This window comes from Lissotriton helveticus, chromosome 3_1 (genome assembly GCF_964261635.1).
Source record: "Lissotriton helveticus chromosome 3_1, aLisHel1.1, whole genome shotgun sequence".
Taxonomy (NCBI): Eukaryota; Metazoa; Chordata; class Amphibia; order Caudata; family Salamandridae; genus Lissotriton; species Lissotriton helveticus.
In genome coordinates this window covers 571,893,529-571,914,684 of record NC_136061.1, presented here as the reverse complement: position 1 = coordinate 571,914,684, position 21,156 = coordinate 571,893,529, and the positions used below count along the sequence as shown (strand labels likewise).

General features: G+C 45.4%; 2 protein-coding genes across 3 annotated transcripts in view; one reads left to right on the top strand and one right to left on the bottom strand.

Moving 5' to 3' along the window:
- NME9 (NME/NM23 family member 9) overlaps nt 1-12,151 on the bottom strand; it is a 697,622-nt gene extending 685,471 nt beyond the window's left edge. The window contains exon 1 of one of the 2 annotated variants that reach the window (XM_078680514.1): nt 12,029-12,151. The gene's annotated coding sequence lies outside the window, so the exon portion shown is untranslated. Of the gene's footprint in view, nt 1-5,665; nt 5,702-12,028 lie in introns of those variants that run through there. The other variant, XM_078680516.1, reaches the window with a different exon arrangement.
- Nucleotides 12,152-12,192: 41 nt separating this feature from the next.
- LOC144822710 (uncharacterized) overlaps nt 12,193-21,156 on the top strand; it is a 103,555-nt gene continuing 94,591 nt past the window's right edge. Inside the window, exon 1 of the mRNA XM_078680517.1 lies at nt 12,193-13,167. Within this exon, the coding sequence (XP_078536643.1) occupies nt 13,115-13,167 (53 nt within the window). The 5' untranslated portion in view covers nt 12,193-13,114. The remainder of the gene's footprint in view (nt 13,168-21,156) is intronic.

Here is a 21,156-nt window from a genome sequence, read left to right as displayed (position 1 = left end):
AAATAGATTTATTAAGGCTAGTTGCTTAAATAATGGATGTAGGGGAGAGCGGGAGGGAGGTGCGTAGTGGGGCTACGCGGAGTGCGGGAGTGGGCGTAGCTTCTCGCCCTCTCCGCGTAGCTCCGCGGAGCCCCACTACGCCCGGGGTTAATATATATATATATATACCACAAAAGATCAGACACTGAGCCTACTCAAACCGACCAGGGGGGACTGTATAACGGATTTAAGCTCTGATGCAGAGTAGTAGTACCACAGCAAACTCGGAACAACAGTCTTTTTCTCAAGAACTGAGCCTCATGCAGAAAGCAAGAGAACATTCCAACAAAGGAAAACCGAGATTAAAAGCGTAATGAAATGCAGGAAAAATCGTAAGCGGAACATCAGGCGCTGAAAGTCAAAGAACAACTGGTAAGGGAACAAAGGGCCAGAAAAACAAGAACCAATGATGGATGAAACCACAACAAAATTAACGGTAATGAATCTTACTGATAAAGTTCTGTCCAATGATGAGAGAAATGTACTAGAGTTGGGATTATCTTTTTGTCCTGATGTGGGGTTTGAATATGAGCAAGCAATAGTTGACTTGTATAAATTTGAAAGGAAGTTGAAATTGTGTAAAATACATGCAACTAGAACAAGCATTTACAATGCAATAGGTCTCGCATTAATTAAGTTTGAGCTATTGGCATTGCGAAATATTGCAACACCAATTGCAACAAAAGTCTATAAATTGTAGACCAAAAAAAAGTGTATTTATTTTTGTAGCAATGGTGGCATGCTGTGCTTTAGATGAATGTTTAAAAGTAAAGTGCGCCACACTGCAATTGCTACAATAGTTAATTGTGGATGCGTTAACAATTGATGTGTGCACTGATGGCTGGTGGTGTTTGTACCTGTAGGAATTGTGCATTGATGGCTGGTGGTGTGTGTGCACTGCAGTCTGGTGTGTGTGCCTGGTGGAGGCGTGCACTGACGGCTGGTGGTGTGTGTGCCTGGTGAAAGCGTGCACCAACGGCTGGTGCTGTGTGCCTGGTGAAAGTGTGCACTGCCGGCTGGTGTTGTGTGTATGCCTGGTGAAAGTGTGCACTGACGGCTGGTGGTGTGTGTGTGCCTGGTAAAAGCGTGCACTGACGTCTGGTGGTGTGGGCCTGGTGGAGGCGTGCACTGACGGCTGGTGATATTTTTATGCCCGGTGAAAGCGTGCACTGACGGCTGGTGGTGTTTGTGCCTGGAGAAAGCGTGCTCTGACGACTGATGGTGTCTGTGCCTGGTGAAAGTGTGCACTGACGGCCGGTGGTGTGTATGCCTGGTGAAAGTGTGCACTGATGGCTGGTGGTGTGTGTGTGCCTGTTGAAAGCGTGCACTGACGGCTGATGGTGTGTATGCATGGTGGCAACGAGTGCACTGACGGTAGGTGGTGTGTGTGTCTGGAAGTGTGCACTGAAGGCTGGGGGTGTGTGTGCCTGGTGAAAGCGTGCCCTGACGGCTGGTGGTGTGTGTGCCTGGTGAAAGCGTGCACTGACAGCTGGTGTTGTGTGTGTGCCTGTTGAAAGTGTGCACTGGTGGTGTGTGTGTGCCTGTTGAAAGCGTGCACTGACGGCTGGTGGTATGTGTGCCTTGTGGCAAAGCGTGCACTGACGGCTGGTGGTGTGTGTGTCTGGAAGCATGCACTGAAGGCTGGTGGTGTGTGTGCCTGGTGGAAAAGCATGCACTGACATGTTTAAAAGTAAAGTGCGCCATACTGCGATTGCTACAATAGTTAATTGTGGATGCGTTAACAAATGATGAGTGCACTGATGGCTGGTGGTGTGCCTGTAGAATTGTGCACTGATGGCTGGTGGTGTGTGTGCCTGGTGGAAGTGTGCGCTGCCGGCTGGTGGTGTGTGCACCTGGTGGCAAAGCGTGCACTGACGGCTGGTGGTGTGTGTGCCTGGTGGAAAAGTGTATTTAGTAGACAATTATACATGTATGTTGAAAACATTACACGAAAGGAAATAAAGGAGACAGATATTCAATTACTCTTTGGTTGTTATTCATCTTGTATTCAAAGGGAATTGAAAAGCAGGGTCATGATCATACAGTTGTAGCAGCACTGTATTTAGACAAACCTCACGGACCTCGGTAGCCACCAGAGACGCCCAAGGGCCGCCCAAGGGACCCTAGCCCTTCAGTGACCGTGATTTACTCAGGTCCTGCGGCATTTGAAACAGCCCCCGTGAGATCCAGGATTAACGGCTATACGCCTGACATCCCGCCACCCTGAGGCCATCACTGGCCGCACCTCTTTGCCAATCCTAGAACCCCTGAGACGCCGGACCTCGGCGCTCTGATTTATCACACCAATGAACTACGGCCACATGCCGGAGATCCCGCCACCGTGAGGCCCGCACTCGCTGCACCCCATTAGCAAAGAACTCCTGAGACGCCGGACAGCGGCGCTCCAATTCCTTTGACCCACGTGCCCCTTCAGACGTATGCTCGCTTGCAATTAGCCGCCCAGCATTCTACTCCTGCCTTCCCAGCACTGGAACTAAGCTGACAACCACGTCCTGAAGATGACCCCAAACAATTGAGGGTTGAAACGTCGTCCACTGTACAGCACATTTATTGGCGCAAATTCTACTGTGGCTATTGCTTAAATGTGAATTGAACACTTAAGTCACTGGAATTGTTCACTTCACTAAGCCACCCACTGTATGATACTTGCACTCACACCCTTCCTGCGCCGTTCACGCTGTTTTTCCTACCACTTGCGTAGCCATCTTTCACTTACACACCATTGAGCACCAAGTATTTTATGGTTGTCATTCGATTTGTCTAAATACAGTGCTGCTACAACTGTATGATCATGACCCTGCTTTTCAATTCCCTTTGAATACAAGATGAATAACAACCAAAGAGTAATTGAATATCTGTCTCCTTTATTTCCTTTTGTGTAATGTTTTCAACATACATGTCTAATTGTCTACTAAATATTACCTGGTGGGATATTGTTTTTTATTCAACCTTGTTACCCTGATCCCGAACAAGTCTATGGGTCTTACTCCTGTTTTATTTTACTGGTGGAAAAGTGTGCACTGACATTTGTTGTCTTGATCATTTATTTGGTGACTAACTCTAGCACTGAATGGTCGCTTCTGGAGGATGCTCTGGACAGGCATGTCAGCCATCTATCTGGTAGGCCCATCTGGCATCTACTGGCTAGGCATCATAATTAGCCAGTGTAGGTCTGCGGAAGCCACCCTAGCACCATCAACATCCGGTGGCCAGATTCCTTTATTCAGCCTCCTGTTTCTAGGATTAGGGCATTTAAGTTAAAAGCCAACAAAGCTAAAAAAATCATTAAAAAAAGCATTTGCAATGCAAAAGGTCTCGCATTTACCAGAGTTTGAGCTATTGACATTGCAAATGACAATGCCTTTTAGTTTTGTTTTCGCTTTTAAAACATAAATAAAAGGCATTGTCAGTAACAATGCCAATTGCTTAAACTCGTTCTTCTCTTTCCTACAACACTTTTAGATTCAACTGCTTTAATCCAACAGAAAGCTTTACCAAGACAAACCCAGCAGGTGAAAAAAGTAATCTTGTTTCCTATGTTCTGTGGCCGTCATTGCTTTGACTGAGGTGACAATCAAACAGTTGGTCTCAGGTTCTCTACATCAGGGGGCGGCTCGACAAGCAGCTGTTGTTCAGTTTATGCCACTGCCCACCCTACAAGGAATGCCCTTTCACCCTACGCATTTCTGTTCTCGTGTCTCCAGCTTTACTAACGCTTTCTCGCTTCTTTTCCTCCATGTTTCTGTCTCTGTTTTTTTTAAATACACTTCCTGTTTTCGAATCCATAACTTCAGTTGTGCCATTGTTTTTTGCGTTCTTAACTCCTTCGGTTCAACACGACTTCAAACGTCACTACGGAGTCTTCCTTCACCCACCTCTGCTCTCATGTTGAGATCTCCAGAAGCAGGCCTGCTCCTCATAGGAAACATGCCGCCTCTTGTAATGTGGTTGTTACTTTTTAGAAATGTTAATGTTTTCCTTTTAATCATAGTCGGTGGTCTGCGTTAAAATCAAAGAGTTGGGAGATCTGGGGACTCGAGGTGCGCTTCACAAAAAGCTCCATTCGAAAACAGACTAAATTTTAACAGTCTCAGCAGAGGGGCCAGTGACTGAATGGGCCAGAGCTCAGCAATCACCCCCCTTATTCCGCTACGGCAGTTTCTTCAAAAGCCGGCATGCGCACATGTCTAATTTATTATACCATTTCAGCATGCTACAAACTTATGCACACCACAGCTTAAAAACATACGCAAAGTCATTAGCTATACCTAAACACTTATAAGCTCCCAAAGGCGAGACCTATTGGCTATGCCAATGCTTGTTCTTGCTGGTTTCATCTGTAGAGGGAGTCTCTACCCTCCTTCTCTCATCTAGTGCAGTATCCTTATCCAAGAAGTGCCCTCTGCCCAACCAATGCCCCAGTATCTACCTCTGGTATTCTACATCTTTTGCCCCACAAGAGTGTTGTTTCCTTCATCCTTCTCAGAGGCTCCCTCTAAGGGCCATCCTGTCCAGTCCCATTCACTGGTCTCTGTCACACTCCCTGCAGCTACCTCACATTCAGTGGCACTTCCCACTTCCAACAGAATCTCTTATTCACCGCTGCCCCTCACCTGAGGGACCCTCTCGCTCCACAGAAAATCATCTCTACTACACGCCTTCTGTGCCCTGCTCCTACACACACTTCTTTCTCATCCTGTGCAAGGAACAGTGACCACCTACCACCTGTGAGTCTAATAACTGAAGTGAAACATCCGCCGTGACTACTTCCGGTCACGCACACCAATCACTTGGAGTCCAACCATGCCCACCAGCATATTTTTCAACCCCATTTGTGGGGCATGCCAGCATCGAATGCCAGCTATAAACTGCCTACCAAATTGCTTTTTGCTTTTTTTGTAAATATTTTGAAATTGTATATTGTTCTATTTGCAGTTTTATTTCCTTTTCTCTGTACATTTTGCGTTTAAGCTTTTGAATTTTTAATCTGCACACCCTGCTACCTTGTGTGCTTTATACAGTTTATGAATGGGGTGAATAGTCGCTTTCGACTGCTCAAGGTAACACGCAGCCTCGTAGACAAAATTTAGTTAAGAAAGGTGACTTTGAACAAGTAAAAATGTGGCACTTTCGTTGGATTAAGGTAAAATTCAGATCAGTGCGAATATGACGTTTAATCAGTATATTAGGTTTGTGCTAAAACTGACCACCAATTAACCTGTTATTGCAAGCGGTTTTCGAAAATAAGATATTCATGTCATGCAACAATTAAAGAAATTGTACTAAGAACACAGTGTGAATTTGTTTGCGCTATTGCACTCAAACCTATCAGGTTTGTTGAATGGAGACATGAATGTAATGAAATAATGCTACACACATGGAGCTGTAAATGGAAAGAACACAGGGCTCCGTGAGCTGGCTGGCACAGGCTCGCCATGCCGTCTGTTGACTTGGAAATTAGTGAACGCCACTGATATGTTTGGTGCCTAGAGTTTCGCACTGTGATGTGCCTGAGCAGCGCGAGAGACCACGGTGCTGCGCCATAAAGCAAAACAAATTTGTACCACGAAACCGCAAGGGATCGCGCCCGTGGCACGCTACTCACCACTGTGCTCTTCCAGGAACCGACACGCGCCGGGACAGTTGTGAGGAGACTTGGGAGGGCGGGGGCTCTCCGCGCATGCGCGCCATTCCACTTTCGTTGTGAGGAGCGAGCCCCGTCGCCAAAGCGGAAGTCCCGGGTCCTAGGAGGGGGCCTGGGTGAAGACCAGCGGATACCACTGCGGGGCTCCCATGCCTAAGGGGAGAGCCCTGCTGTGGCTGCAGAAGAAGCCCTGGGTCAGAAATGGCATCGGATGAGGCCGTCGATGCAATTGCGGGGCTCCCATGAGTGAGGGAAGCCCCGCGTATACCAGATAATGCGTGTGTGTGTCTACGCGTTCAGAACTTGCTTATCGGGGGGGGCGGCGGCATGTGTGTGCTTGTGTGTCTGTGTGTGTGTGTGTGTGTGTGTGTGCGCGCGTGTGTCTGTCTGCGTGCGCGCTCCATTGTGACGGGGAACAGCATGCCGCAATCGGAGCGCGTGTTCACGCGCGAGACCTGATCCAATTCCGGCATGCTGCGCGTGCACAGCTGTTGTCTCCTCTTGCCTCCTTGTAAGCAGAGGCGACAACAATAGGGTCTCGCTGTGACAGGGCTTTCGCCCTGTGTCGCAGGTGCGAGACCTAAGAAACCACAACGAGGCAACATCCAGGGTCACCATAGCTGGTAACACAGGCCTAGCCATTGAAGATATTCCTACCTTACACGCCATCACCATGCTAGATGAGGCAGTAAGCACCCCATTAGACTCTTTCAATCCCTCACACACTGGCGAAATATCAAACCTATTGGGACTAGACATCACTGAAACCACTTGCACTGAATTCAGGGCCAAATCTAAACATGTACCAATTACGGTTAAAGATAACATTGACATCTTCAGTGACCTGGTAGCTCAGGATTTTCTGGGCTTCTTGAAGGAAATCCCAAAAGGGGTAACATGACTAAAACCCAGTAGAAGGCGGTCTCCAAACTACAGAAAGACCAGGATATTATTATCAAACCTTCAGATACGGTTGGTAACCTGGTCCTTATGACTAGGACCATGTACACTAAGGAAGCGTATTGCCAACTAAGTGTCTCAACATGTTATGGGAAGGTCGACAGAAAATATCTCTTGGACCTAAAAAACATGTATACAGACAAGCTCCAAACGTGACAGGACAAGGGCCTGCTCACCTGGGATGAAGTACGCTTTCTCAAGAATGATGTACCCACCACACCTATATTATACCTTCTTCCGAAGGTTCACAAAAATGACACTAATCCCCCTGGTAGACCCATAGTATCCTCAAAGAACAGCCTTCTGGAGAACACAAGCAGATATGTTGACCCCTTTCTCTTCCCATATGTAAAAAAAACGTGTCATTATATCTCAGGGATAGGTGTTCAGAGGCCATGCCCCTTTTTACACCTCTCTGCAACGCACCTTTATGGCGCTTACTGGAGGTACCTGGTGGGCTAGTTGGCCCCCAGGGACCCTCAGGACTCAAGGGGAATTAATCCCCCAATTTACAACGCACCAGGGGCGCATTTGCAAAGTGGTGCACGGAGGTGGCGGGCCTGACATACCAAGTGTGCAAATGCACCCCCTGGCACATTGTAAATTAGGGGATTAAGTTCCCTTCAATCCTGAGGGTTCCTGGGGGCCAACTAGCCCACCAGGTACCTCCAGAATGCGCCAGGGAGCTGTGTTGCAGAGAGGTGTTCAGAGGCCACCCCCTTTTTACACCTCTCTGCAATGCAGCTCTTTGATGCTTACTGGAGGTACCTGGCGGGCTAGTTGGACCCCAGGTACCCTCAGGATTCAAGGGGAGTTAATCCTCCAATTTACAACACACCAGAGGGTCTGTTTGCACAGTGGTGAAGGGAAGGGGTGAGACCTGATGTGACAAGTGTGTAACGCGACCTGTGGCGCGTTTTAATTTGGGGTTTAAGTCCCTTAGGGTCCCTGGGGGACAACTAGCCCACCAGGTACCTCCATTTGGGGGCAGAGTGGCCCCCCTCCTAAGGCATCTCTTAGCCCCTGGGGCTCTGCCTCGTTTAATTTTTTTATTTTACTGGGGAGGGCCACTTCTGGCCCCGGGGAGCCCATCCCCCGGCCGGCCCTCTCCTTTGGGGACCGTGGGCGGAGTCCCAATGCCCCCAGGGTCCCTGCCGGCTCCCCGCCTCCTGCGGGAGCTGGTATTGTTTTTCCACATGGGGAATGCAGTTCCCCTTATGGAAAAGCAATCTGCTTTGCTTCATTGAAGTGAGAGCAGGTTTCCCTGCTCTCTCTTCAATGAAGCAAAGCAGAGTTTGCTATGGTAGGGCGGGAGCCGTGCTCTCGCCCTCCCATAGCAAACAGCATTTTCCCGGGGGTGGGCACCCCGGAACACTGCAGGAGCCGGCCCTGGGGGCTGGCGGTCCCCAGGGCCATCATGTGCTCTAGGAGGGAGGCTGCGCAGACCCCCTTCCTTCAATTACAAAGCCCCGGGGAGGTGGTGGTCGTCCTTGGGTGTCTGTGACAGACCCCCAAATTTGCATGTTAGTGCCCCGGGGAGGTGGGGGACCCCGGGGCGTGTGGGGGGGCCACGTGCCCCCTGCAACTCATAAATCAAGCCCCGTAGAGGTGGACATCCCCGGGGCAGTGTGGGGGAATTGGGGCCCGCCCACGCATTTTTGCAGTGCCCCCGGGACCAGGCCCACCTGGGGGCTTCAATACAACGAATCGTGGGAGCCCGGGCTTTGTTTTTTTAAAAATTTCTTGGCCGGATTCAAGCATCCAGCGCAAATTCGGCCGGTTTTTTAATGCTTTTTGGGGTCTTTGTGGGACCCCTGGGCAGGCCTAGGGGGTCAGGGTGTTTCTACCCTGCCCCCTTTTCTTGTTTTTCACGTTTGTTTTTCTCTTTTCTCGTGACTCGGTTCTACCGAGCCACAAGATGGCTGCCAACACCTCCTGGTTTAGAGTGTTGACAGCCAATTAGAATAAAGCTTGTGGTCGGAAGGGTCTGCGGATCCACTGCACCTCTAGATATCGAAACTTTTATTTTTTTATTTTCTCAGCAACTACTGAACGGGTGTAAAATTTAAAAAAGGGCGCTTTCTGAACCAAGCACTACCTTTTTGTCAAATTTGGTGTAATTCCGTTCAGCAGTTCGAGCTGTAGTCGTGTCTAAAATTTCCTATGGGAAATTCATTTTCCGACCCCTTTTTTTCTAATTTCTCAGGAACTACTGAATGGATTTACACCATTTAACACAAAGAGTTCTTTCTGAAATAAGGGCTACCTTTTTGCCAAATTTGGTGTAATTCCGTTCAGCAGTTCAAGCTGTAGCAGTGTCTAAAGTTTCCTACGGAAAATAACATAGAGAAAACAAGTTTTGGGACCCCCCTTTTTTCTCGGCCCCTGCTTACTGAATCACCCCAAAACTTTCAGGATAGGAGCTGACCGGAACGCCCCACTAGTTTTGAAAATTTTGAGAAGATTCGCCAACCGGAAAAGGAAAAGCGTTTTTCGAATGGAAACTATGTCCTAACTATAACTATCTACTGGCGACCGCCAGCAGATAATATATACACACATATATATCTATTTATCCACATACGTACAGACATAAATTCAATCTCCGCCTCGTAAGATCTCATTACTACAAACACATCTTCGTGAAAAAGCGGTGCACTTCAGAACCATCCTCGATTCCGCCAAAAACAGACCTAAAAAGTTATTCGACCTTATCAAAAGCAGCAACATCTCTCCCTCTCCCACCATATTTGACGACCCCCCCAAGACAGCAGCAGACTTTACAGTATTCTTTGATTGAAAAGTGAAATCACATGTGGATCAGGTTACCCATCCTACCCCACCTGAGAACTGTAAATACTTAGTCATGTGTCAGAACTTTTACATCATCACCGAAATGGCCCTCCTTGAAAGCATTATAGAAAATAAAACCCTCTAACCATTCCATTGACCCCATTCCCAGTGACATATTCCATTCACTTTTACACACACACAATCTCCAACTGGACCAGTCTGATAAATCACTTCCTCAACCAAGGCTCCATTCCGGCTGCCCTTAAAACAGGACAGGTTACCCCATTTCTTAAGAAACACTCTGCTGATGCGAAAGTTCTCAACAACTTCCGCCCTATCACCAACCTCCCTTTTCTTTTTAAAATTACAGAAAGTTGTGTGGCGAATATCTTTCCCAACATATCAAGGGCAACTTCCTTCTTAATGAATTCCAATCTGGTTTAACCGAAGGCTGCATTACCGAAACAGCCCTACTTCAAGTGATTGATGATGCCCTGCGAGTACTTGACTCTGACGCATCTTGTCTCCTGATCCTTCTTGACCTATCCGCAGCCTTTGACACTGTTAATCACAACATTCTTTTGAACACTTTAAAGCTAAGAATGGGTTTTGAAGGCACAGTTGCTCAAATGGTTCGAATCATTCCTCTCGGGCAGATCCCAGATGATCAAAGTAGTAAATTGTCTCTCCATTTCAATGGCTATTGGACAAGGCGTCCCTGTTGTATGTACTTGTTAATATTTAATGGAGCGTTCTGACCTTCCGTTCCTTTCACTGGCAATCTGCATTCCTGTATGCAGCTGTCTGGAGTAAGGAGCGGTAGGAAGGAAGCTCCGTTGGTGTACCGGATTACTAAATAAATCATTTATATAATATCCTGGATTAATTTGCACGTTATTACATAACAAATTTCGGCGACGATAACTTTCCATCAACGGAGTGAACCCACCAGCGATTTTTCGGCACTTTTGGATATTTCGTATTCATTTATTATTGGATTATCCTTTGGCAGAAAATTTCTCGTCATCTCCATTTCGTCATGCCTTCCTTATATTATGCTCTACACTCTGCGGTTAGACTTGTTTAATAACTTGAGATTTAATTAAGATTGCAGATTTCCTACCTGCATCTTTTGAAACTCGGCGCGAGCATTCTGCCTCGAGCGTTGAGCCTCCTCAGGCGTCTTTCTGAAGCGGTCTGCGTTCGAGCGCGCTAGCTGTGAAATCTCAGCTGACGTGCGCTCGGAGTTACTCACACTCTGTACGAGGTCACGCAAAGGTTAAGCTCACGTGCCACCATTTTGGAAACTTCAAAGCGAAGGTTTTCTCATCGGAAGTTTCAAACTTACCTTGCTTTTCCTCATTTTGCAGATGACACCCAAATCTACCTAAAAGGTTCTTCCACTCATGAAATTTCAATCCTCAACACCACTCTCAACTCCATCCACCACTGGCTGTCAACTCATCAGCTAATACTGAATCCTTCCAAAACAGAATTCCTTCTCCTCTCGACCTCACTATCTCCTCCTCCTATCCAATCTTGGATGAGCAATCTAAACATTATCAACAACAAGCCTACCATTGTTGATAGTGCCAAATCTCTAGGTGTCATCCTAGACAAAAGCTCAACTTACAGTCCCACATAAATTCCATCGCCAGGAATGCACGTTACCAAGTGCGCCTTCTCTGGGGGATTCAGCGCTTCTTTCCTGAGCAAAATCTAGAAATCTTGGTCCAATCATTGGTTCTTTCCAGATTGGACTACTGCAACTCTCTCCTTGCTGGTATCCCCAAATCCTTTCCCCTCTAAAATCTATCCTCCACTCAGCAGCTCACTTTGTATATGGGGCTAAAAGAAATGACTACATCACACCCATACTGTTGTCTCGTCGTTGTCTTCCTATCGAAGAAAGTTTAATTTACAAGACTGCCTGTATCACCCACAAAGCCTTGCATACCTCCACCCCTTGCTATCTGACTAATAAACTCAAAATCTCAGGCAGCTCTAGACCTTCACGCAATGTGGAAAATGTACTGCTCAAACCTCCTACCTTCATAAGGGAAACATTTATGGCTCAATCCATCTCTGGTAATGCAGTCAGAATCTGCAACTCACTTCCTCGAATCCTTTCGACCCACCACCTCTTTCTGGAATTTCGAAACAGATCTTAAAACACTCCTCCTCCAAAGCACTTCCTGGAATACTTCAACCCATTTCTTGACCCTTACGGCCATCTAGTACTCACATGAGGTCAACGTTGAAAATATGTATTTAGCTCCTGTTTTACCTTTAAAAAAATTACAATATGAATATGCAACTTGTCAGCGTAGTAACAGTATATAAGTAACCTGTTAGCGTGTTTGGTCTATCTTGTGTACCTCTGTAACTGTATATATGTAACGTGTTAGCGTGTTTATTCTATCTTCTGTACCTTTTGTAACTTACCTGGTTCTTTTTAAAGCGCTCTGACACCTTTGGCTAAAGTTCACGCTATTCAAAATTGTATAAAAACATATATATAGATTAAAGACATTTCACAATCGGGCGCCCCCAAAACCCTCTCTCGGTTACCTGCAGCCTACGGTAGGACAGCTACCAGAACAGTCCTGAAGCCTTGCAGTAACCTAGAAACGCACACGCTGTGTATGCCAGTTCCCATAACAACCACGGCGCTGCTGAGCTGACGCAGTTTTTGCGCGCAGGTCGATAATTGGTGGCTGTATGTTCGCCCACAACAATTTAGCACACCAGCCGAGAAGGGAGCCGGGGTCCGGATATTTAAGGACTTGAAACAGGTTTTTTTAGTTGTTGAATTGAATTTCAGTTGGTGCTGGCAGGACAGTTACACTGAACACAGATACGTATGACACTACCATCACATGAGTTTGCCTTTATCACCTCGGAGCACACTATGTTTTGTTGTTGCAGATTTATATAACCGCGAGCTCGACCCGAAGGTATGGGAGCGCTTTACACGAGCCCAGACCAGTTATGTTACACAAGGACACATTATTGGATAGGTCGGCTCAACAGGATGTCGAGTCTCGAACCCGGTTCCCCAGCACCAAAGACTTTCAAGATCCGAGGACGAGAGTGGTAGACGTGTTTTTGAAGGAAAAAGGGATGGAGAGTGAAATCATCGGGTCTGTTTATAATGTCCTTCAATCTGATCTGATGTGGAATTAATATAATGGGATGACTTTGCCATAGAGCTCTAATCACTTCACCTTCCTCTCAGAGTAACGCTTCACTGGTCGCTATTGCAACCTTTTAAGAGATACATGTACACAACGAATAATTAAATACCGACTAATGGTAACTGGTGTGAGTGGCTCCCAGTTTTCAATCCGGCACACAAAGTCCTAGAAATGCACAGACCGTGAAACGCTCATTCTATTTTGTTAGTGAACGCTTCCGCTACGGTAGTGTTTCTTCCAGTTCTAGTGTGCCTTAAACGAGAGGAGGGGTAATGGGGCTGTTTCATTCGCTTGCCCTCTCTGTTCGAGCCAATGGGGACACGAGGTCGTCACATCGGAGCGCGCCAGTGGTGTCTGCTCAAGCTAGTGGCGTCGTTGTTTGAAATGCTGACCGAGGAGTCGGAGTCGAGTGCCAATTCTAGAGGCTTCCGGACTCGCCACGGTGGGTTTCCCTTCAGAGATGGAGCGTGTGAGAAGGACTGTGCTAGACCCTGAACAAGCCTTCGATGAACTGTGAGTGCAACGGGACTGGCGTATTGCATGACCATTTTACTAGTCAGTCTTCTGCCCTTCCGCTCTCTTAAGCCACACGTTGTGACGTGTTCATTATTTTAGGGATTTTAGCAAACACGTTTTGGGATATATAAGTCTATACATATACTGAAAACAGCAAAACCACAGCTATTAGAATGCCATTAATGGAGCGGGGCTGAAATTTGGCATAGGCAGTCATGCCACAGAGAGGGACATTAAAAGTCTATATGGGGTTAATGCGTCTCTTTAATGGGAACGAACCAAGATTTACATGATATAAACGCGCACATGAGCAGTGTATGACCGTCTACCTGTAAAAGGCATACATGTATCTTGGCACACGAATGTGGGAGATATTTGATGAACACGGGGAATGACTACATGTTCACATTAACTTTTATTGGGCAGAGGACATTTTCAGTGGGAGAAAGATAAAGTATTGTAATGCATGATATAGAATTGAGATATTCCTCTCTGAATCTGACATGCATGTCTATGTACTTTTTGTGACTGTAATGCACAGATGCTCTAGGCAGTAAAGTCTATTATTTTACTTTTGCAAGATAACTTGCATGTAATTTGTTCAGAGATGCAAACATGCATTTGTACACTTTTAACTATTCGCGTGGCATAAAGCAATGTCCATGTGAAACCTCCAGCTATGTAGTTAAGTCAGAATTGAAGAAAGCATATCCTGTTTTAAAGAAGTGAGAAATTGCGTAAATTTGCTTCTAAAATATCGTTATTGTTGACAGCATGTTGATTTAATAGCTGCTATTTTGTATGCCGATATTAAACACCGCTGCCTAGGCTGCTTCACCTCTGATGTATTAGCCCCACTCTCATACTTGAGAGCCATAAGCAAGTATTTTGCATTTCCTTGCCTAAAAGTTCTCATTGTCTTAAGTTATTGTGCATGTGTCTCTTTTCAGGGTCTTCTGCTTTCTTCACACGAGGAAGCTGTGTACCTGTGGTGCGATCCAAGTTTTAGTTTCAGTGCCATATATTTTCTTTTGATGTTATAGTGCAAAATATCTATAAGATGGCCACGTAAAAGGTGTTTGAGCAGCATTAGATGCTCAACTGCTTTGAGAGGGAGTCTCTGGCACTTTTCCTAGGGATTTTGTACTTTACGTATTCTTGCTTAATAAAAATGTTCCGACTTTAAATAGACTTGAGAGCAGATTTTATTTAACAGGAAACTGCATTCCTTGGCTGTTTGCTATTTGATTTGTTGGATGCATATGAAGTGAAAAACAACTACTTGGGATCCAATAAAAAAAGTGTCATGTTATTCTTATAATTGTGACCAAGTTATGTTTATGGTGAGTTAGTCAGCTTATACACTTACTGCTATGTGAAGATGAATCCTCATGTATGTTAGTGCTCTGCAGGGACTCTGTAACTTCATGGACATGCACCAAAATAAATGACAAATATCATTGCACCTCGAAATGTGAAATGAATACTCGAGATTTCATTTGTAAATCACACGTGGTCCTCTAAGACCGTTTGATCAAGAGCAACGTGTCATAGCTGCCAAGGTTTTAGTTTTCGTATGTGTGATATTCCCATGTGTGTAGTGCATTTTGTGTGTGATATTTCCAGTCTTATGAGTGACACTTTATTGTGAGTGAAATAGCACTGTTACATCCATGTCAAGATATCATTTTTATGTTTCGCCTGCACAGTGCTTGCGCTATTACTGTGTTCGTTCACTTTTGTGTGGAACTTTTTCATTTATGATTCTTCTACTAAAGCTGCTCACACTGTTTAAGCCCCATTCAATGTCAAGATAAGATCTCTTCCCATGGAAAAGGCAAACCGCTTCTAACAGCATGCTGGAATGCTTTCTTTTTATTACCTATTTAAGGCTTTAGCCTTAGAATGTTGGTGGCATTTCCTACTCATACCTCAGTGCTTTACTTTTTAGGCCTTACTGGATGAATTTTTTTCTACTAAATCTATTTGGTCATTATGATAACATTGTAAATGTTGAAATAAACATTACATGTTAAAAATAAAGTTTATGTAAAAGAGCTAAGCTATATTTTGCTACTAACCCGGCAGCCACATGTGCAGTTACCTTGCAGACAACAGGGTCATCATTTGAATGGTGCAGTGGCACTTGGCCCAGAAGTTGTCAGAACTCCTCTATACATGCAATATTGCTATATTTGACTACTAAGCAGGCAGTCGCAATTGCAGTTACCTTGCTGTTAATAGACTTTATTTGAATGGTGCAGCAGGTGCGGTTGCACCGGGGCCAACGCTCTAGGGATCCTTCTAAACCCAGATTATTGCTAAATTGTACTACTAAAGACAGTCACAAGAGCATTTATCTAGCGGGCAATGGGTCATTATCTGAATGGTGCAGCAGGTGCAGTAGCACCAGGCCCAAAAGTTGTCAGAACTACTCTAAAACCATAATATTGCTATATTTGACTACTAAACAGGCAGTCACAATTGCAGTTTACCTTGCAGTTAAAAGCAACTTGGTTTGAATGGTGCAGTGGCACAGAGGACAAAAGTTGTCATGACTCCAATAAACACCAACTATTGATATATTTTACTACTAAACAGGCAGTCATAATTGCAGTTACTTGCAGTTTAAAGGGGCATGATTTAAATGGTGCAGTAGGTGCAGTGGCACCAGAGCCTAAAGTTGTCATAACGCCACTAAACACCAAATATGGCTATATTATATTTTACTACTAAATAGGTAGTCACTAGTGCAGTCATCTTGTAGGCAACAGGGTAATTATATGAATGATGCAGCAGGTGCAGTGCCACTGGGCCCAAAAGTTGTCCGAACTCCTCTAAACACCTAATATTGCTATATTTTACAAATGAACAGGCAGTCATAAGTGCAGTTCTCTAGCAAGCACTAGGGTCATGGTTTCAATAGTGCAGCAGGTGCAGTGGCACCGGCACCAACAGCTCCATGCACTCCCACTAAACACCTAATAATACTATATTTTATTCCTAAACAGACAACCGCAAGTGTAGTTACCTTGCAGACAACAGGGTCAATATTTGAATGGTGCAGCAGGTGCAGTAGCACCATGCCCAAAGGTTAGAACTCCACTAAAAACATATTGCTATATTTCTCTACTAAACAGGCAGTCACAATTGCAGTTAAGAGGCTTTATTTGAATGGTGCAGCAGGTGCAGTGGCTCTGAGGCCAAAAGCTCTAGGGATCCCACTAAACTCACATTATTGCTAAATTGTACTACTAAACAAGACTGGCACAAATACATTTATCTAGCTGGCAATAGGGTCATGATTTGAATGGTGCAGCAGGTGCACTACCACCAGGACCAAAAGCTCTAGGCACCCCACTAAACACCTAATATTGCTATATTTTTCTGCTAAACAGGCAGTCAAATCCTTGCAAACAACAGGGTCATGATTTTATTTGTGCAACAGGTGCAGTGGCACCAAGGCCAAAATATGTCATGACCTCCTTGAAACACATAATAGTGCTATATTTTACACATATTGCTATATTTATCTACTAAACAGACAGACACAAATGCAGTTATCTTGAAGTTAAAATGGGCTTGCTTTGAATGGGGCAGCAGGTGTATTGGCACTGGGGCCAAAAGTTCTAGGGACCCCACTAAACTGAGAATATTTCTAAACTGTACTACTAAACAAGCAGTTCAGGGCCTAATGTTGTCAAAACTCCTCTAAACACCAAATATTGCAATGTTAAACTACTAAATAAGCAGTCACAAGTGTATTTTCCTTTGCAGGCACAAGGGTCATGATTTTAATGGTGCAGCAGGTGCAGTGACACCGGTGCCCAAAGCTCTACCCCTCTAACCACCAAATGTTGCAATATTTTACTACTAAACAGGCGGTCACGTGCAGTTACGTTACAGACAATAGGGCCATGATTTGAACGGTGCAGCAGGTACAGTGCCACCGGGGGCAAAAGTTATCACTCCTCTAAACACCGAATATTGTTCTATTTTACAACCAAACAGGCAGTCCTAAGTGCAGTTATCTAGCAAGCACTAGGGTCATGATTTCAATAGTGCAGCAGGTGCAGTGGCATAGGTACCAAAAGGTCTGGGCACCCCCACTAAACAGTTAATATTGCTATATGTTATTCCTAAACAGGCAACCACAAGTGCAGTTACCTTTCAGACAATGGGGTCATGGTTTGAATGGTGTAGCAGGTGCATTAGCATCGGGTCCAAAAGTTATCAGAACTCCTCGAAACACATAATATTGCCACTATTTCAATTATTTCCCTCTTTCATTTTTCAAGATTTTTCTATTACTTACCTGTACTATACCACTAGTAACAGCCCAATATATTGACTGTTTGTACATAAACAAGTCATAACACTTTAACCGACTTTCTGTAATGTTAGAAATAGGAGTCTCTAGTTGGCAAGGGCTTGCACCTTTGTCCGAGTAGTGACCTTTCTTCCTAGTCAGGATAAGGAAGTTAGACTCCTAAAATAACCCCTGCTCACCCCCTTGGTAGCTTGGCACGAGCAGTCAGGCTTATCTCAGAGGCAGTGTGTAAAGCTTTTGCACATAAGTAACAGTAATGCAATGTAAGCACTACAAAAGGACACCACACCAGTATCGAAAAATATCCAACATTTTAAATACTTAAAACCAGAACAAAATGATAAAAATCCTCAATACATTACTTAAATATCTTCAGTTGTCAAAATAACGTTGAAACACAGTTCCTTGATGTCGATAGCTCCGTCCGGGGCAAGCACAGCGTTGTGACCAAACAAATCCAAACAGTTCTGGCTGACCACGGTGTCGCGGGCCAGCTACAGTGTCGGGAAGTTCAGCAAACAGTACACTATAAAGTTTCCCCAAAAGACCATCATACTTAACCCAACTACATTGTTCATATTCTTCATAAATCAAATATTAAAGTACAACAGTGAAGACAAAAAATCATCTCGTTGTCTCTTTTTATTTTCTCGATGCACTTGTCTTTCTATTTTTCTTTTCTCATTATTTCGCGTTTATCAAGAGATAATTTTATTTTTTCTTACATTATTTCATATAATTTCTAAAAAATACATACATGGTAAACAGTTCATAATCATGAATGCATTTCTATAAAGTTAATACAAGAATCAATTCAAGTAAGTTTCAAAACAAGTACATACAACAAAACACCCCTGGATACCATTCGATATACACAATCACACATCAAACATTCATATCATCCAATCTCACTCATACAATAACTGTACACGGTTGAGTTTTATGGGACAGAAAGGGATCTCTGCCTCTAATCCAGTCTGTGTGAAACACGAGACTACGCACTCGGTCGACACGCGTTTCGGTGGGTTTAGAGTTGTAAAAAAACACCTTCCTCAGGACCTATCCAGATGTGACCTTTCATTTCCCAGGGGACCTAAAAATATATAAAAAAATTCACCACCATTGCACTAAAAAAATAGGGTTACAAGTACTCAGTACTAATTCATTATCGACCTCTACAAGGACATTCATATGTGACTGCAGACCATATATCATGGCCCAAACCACAATCATTCCAGAGAAGAACTTTTGGAAAATTTTCACACTGAGACCATGATCTAGCAGTGGTCCCACGGTTTAAGCTCAGCCGAGCTGGAGGCCGCTCATTCCGAGTTCGGGCTGCGGCCCTGTGGAACTCTCTACCTTTAAAGATACGTGCGCTGGATGATCTCCTTTTATTCCGTAGGGCCATTAAGACCTTTTTATTTCCTTAAGTTTGTTAGTTTTTTAGATTGCTGCCTTCCTAGTTGTGTTGTGTTGGTTACCCTGTCAAGCGCCAGGACGCTCCTTTGCTGGAGCAGCTGTGCGCGATACAAATTCCCATAACATACTTTAATATTTGATTTTATGAAGAATATGAGCAATGTCGTTGGGTAAAGATGATGGTCTTTGGGGGAAACTTTATAGTGTTGTGTTTATTTAGTCCCCTCTTTTCCCTGACCTAGAAGAATTACTGAGGGGGTCCCTTTATTCCTAGTTCAGCAAACAGTACCTTTCAGAAATGCACGGTGTCGATTACCTCTTGTTGAGCTTCCGAAAACACTGCGTCTGTTCCAGAGGTCCAGGAGTCGTCAATGTCACACGCGTTAAAGATCGAACTCCTCTCTGGTGAAGTCAGGAGAGCTGGCGTCGGGTGCTATGGTGCAAAGTGCAGCGGTGCACCGTGCGGTGCCCTCGGGTTGCGGTGCGAGCTGCGGCTCAGTGGTGGCATCAGATGGCGTCATCGATAAGACTAGGGTCGAGGTGTGAGATGAAGGCGGTGCTCGTCACGGTGCTGACAAGTCGCGGTGCAAGCAGCAGTAGCGTTGTCGTTGCTGAAGCGCTGTCGTCGGCTGACGAACTAGAGTCGATGGCACCGGCAGGCCAAGGCTGCGGTGCGGGATGAGGCGGTGCGTCGTGTAACCTTACGAGTGGTGCCCTCGAACCACGGTGCAAGCAGCAGCGTCGTCGGGGATACCACGGCGTCGTCGTGAAGCGAGGTGGTGCGGAGTGCGGTGCCTACAGGTCGCAGTGCGAGTAGCGGCTTGGTGGCGGCGTCCACAGGCATCACCGGTGAGACCAGGGTCGTGGTGCCCTCTGCGGTGCCGGCAGTGTTGTCGTATACGGCATCGATCTTGAAGTCTTTGCTGTTCCTGAGACTTCTTGGACAGGGGGTAAGCTCTACCTCAAGCCCTTGGAGAAACTCACAAAGTAAGATTACAGAAAGTTCAGCCTAGTCCTTTCACTGCCCAAGACAAAAGCCGACCACTGCAGGACAACACAGCAGGACAACACAGCAAAGTGGTAATTCCTCCTCACATCTTCTCCAGCTCTTCTTCTTGGCAGTCTTCTTGATCCAAAAGAGTTCTAAATTCTTGGGGTCTGGGCCACAATATTTATGGCAGCAATTCTTTTGTCCTCTGAAGGCAGAGGGTCCTGTACATAGTCCAAACCAGTCTTGGAGCACTTTGTTTACAATAATCCTGCTCTTCCTTTGACAGTGTAGGCTAGGGACATCAGACGCACCACAGGAGGCGGAGCCAGCATTGTGGGAGGCAGGCACAGCCCTATCCAGACCCAGGAGCTACTCCTCCCACCATCTATGTGCAGATAGGTCTATTCAGCTCTGTGCTGACTCACCCTGTCTCCTGGAGTCTCCTCTAGCCCTGGTCACTCACAAACAAGACAGACAATACACAAACTCGCAGAGGCATGCTGGATGGTTAGGCAAGAAAATACCTACTTTCTGAAAGTGGTATTTTCAAACACAGAATGTCAAAACCAACTTCACTAAAATATGTATTTTATCATTGTGAGTTCAGGCATACTAAACTCGAATTTCTACCATATTTCCTGAGTCAGTTAGGATTATATGATGTTATAATCAAACTGCCCACTCCGGCCTATGGGGAACAGGCAGCCTTGCAATAGTGAAAAACGAATTAGGTTGTAATTCACTTCAGGACATGCCACACACACCAAGGCATGTCCTACCTTTCACATACAATGCACCCTGTCCATGGGGGTACATTGGGCCTACCTTAGGGGTGACTCGCATGTAGAAAAGGGAAGGTTTAGGGACTGGCAAGTTTGTGCACTTGCCAAGTCGATCTGGCAGCCCCAGGCTGTGCACAGGCTCTGCAATGGCAGGCCAGAGTTACACTTTACAGACTGTTTGCGTGGGTGGCACCATCCAGTGCTGCAGCCCACCAACAGCATTTGATTTATAGGCCCTGGCACTCGCAGTGCACTTTACTAGGGACTGACACATAAATCAAATAGGCCAATCATGGAAACACCAATCCATAACGCAGTTTACACAGAGAGCATATGCGCGTTAGCACTGTTTAGCAGTGGTAAAGTTCCCAGAGTCATAAAACCAACACAAACAGGTCAGGAAAAAAATAGGAGGAAAAAGCAAAACGTTTGGGGATAACCCTGCAAAAAGGACCATTTCC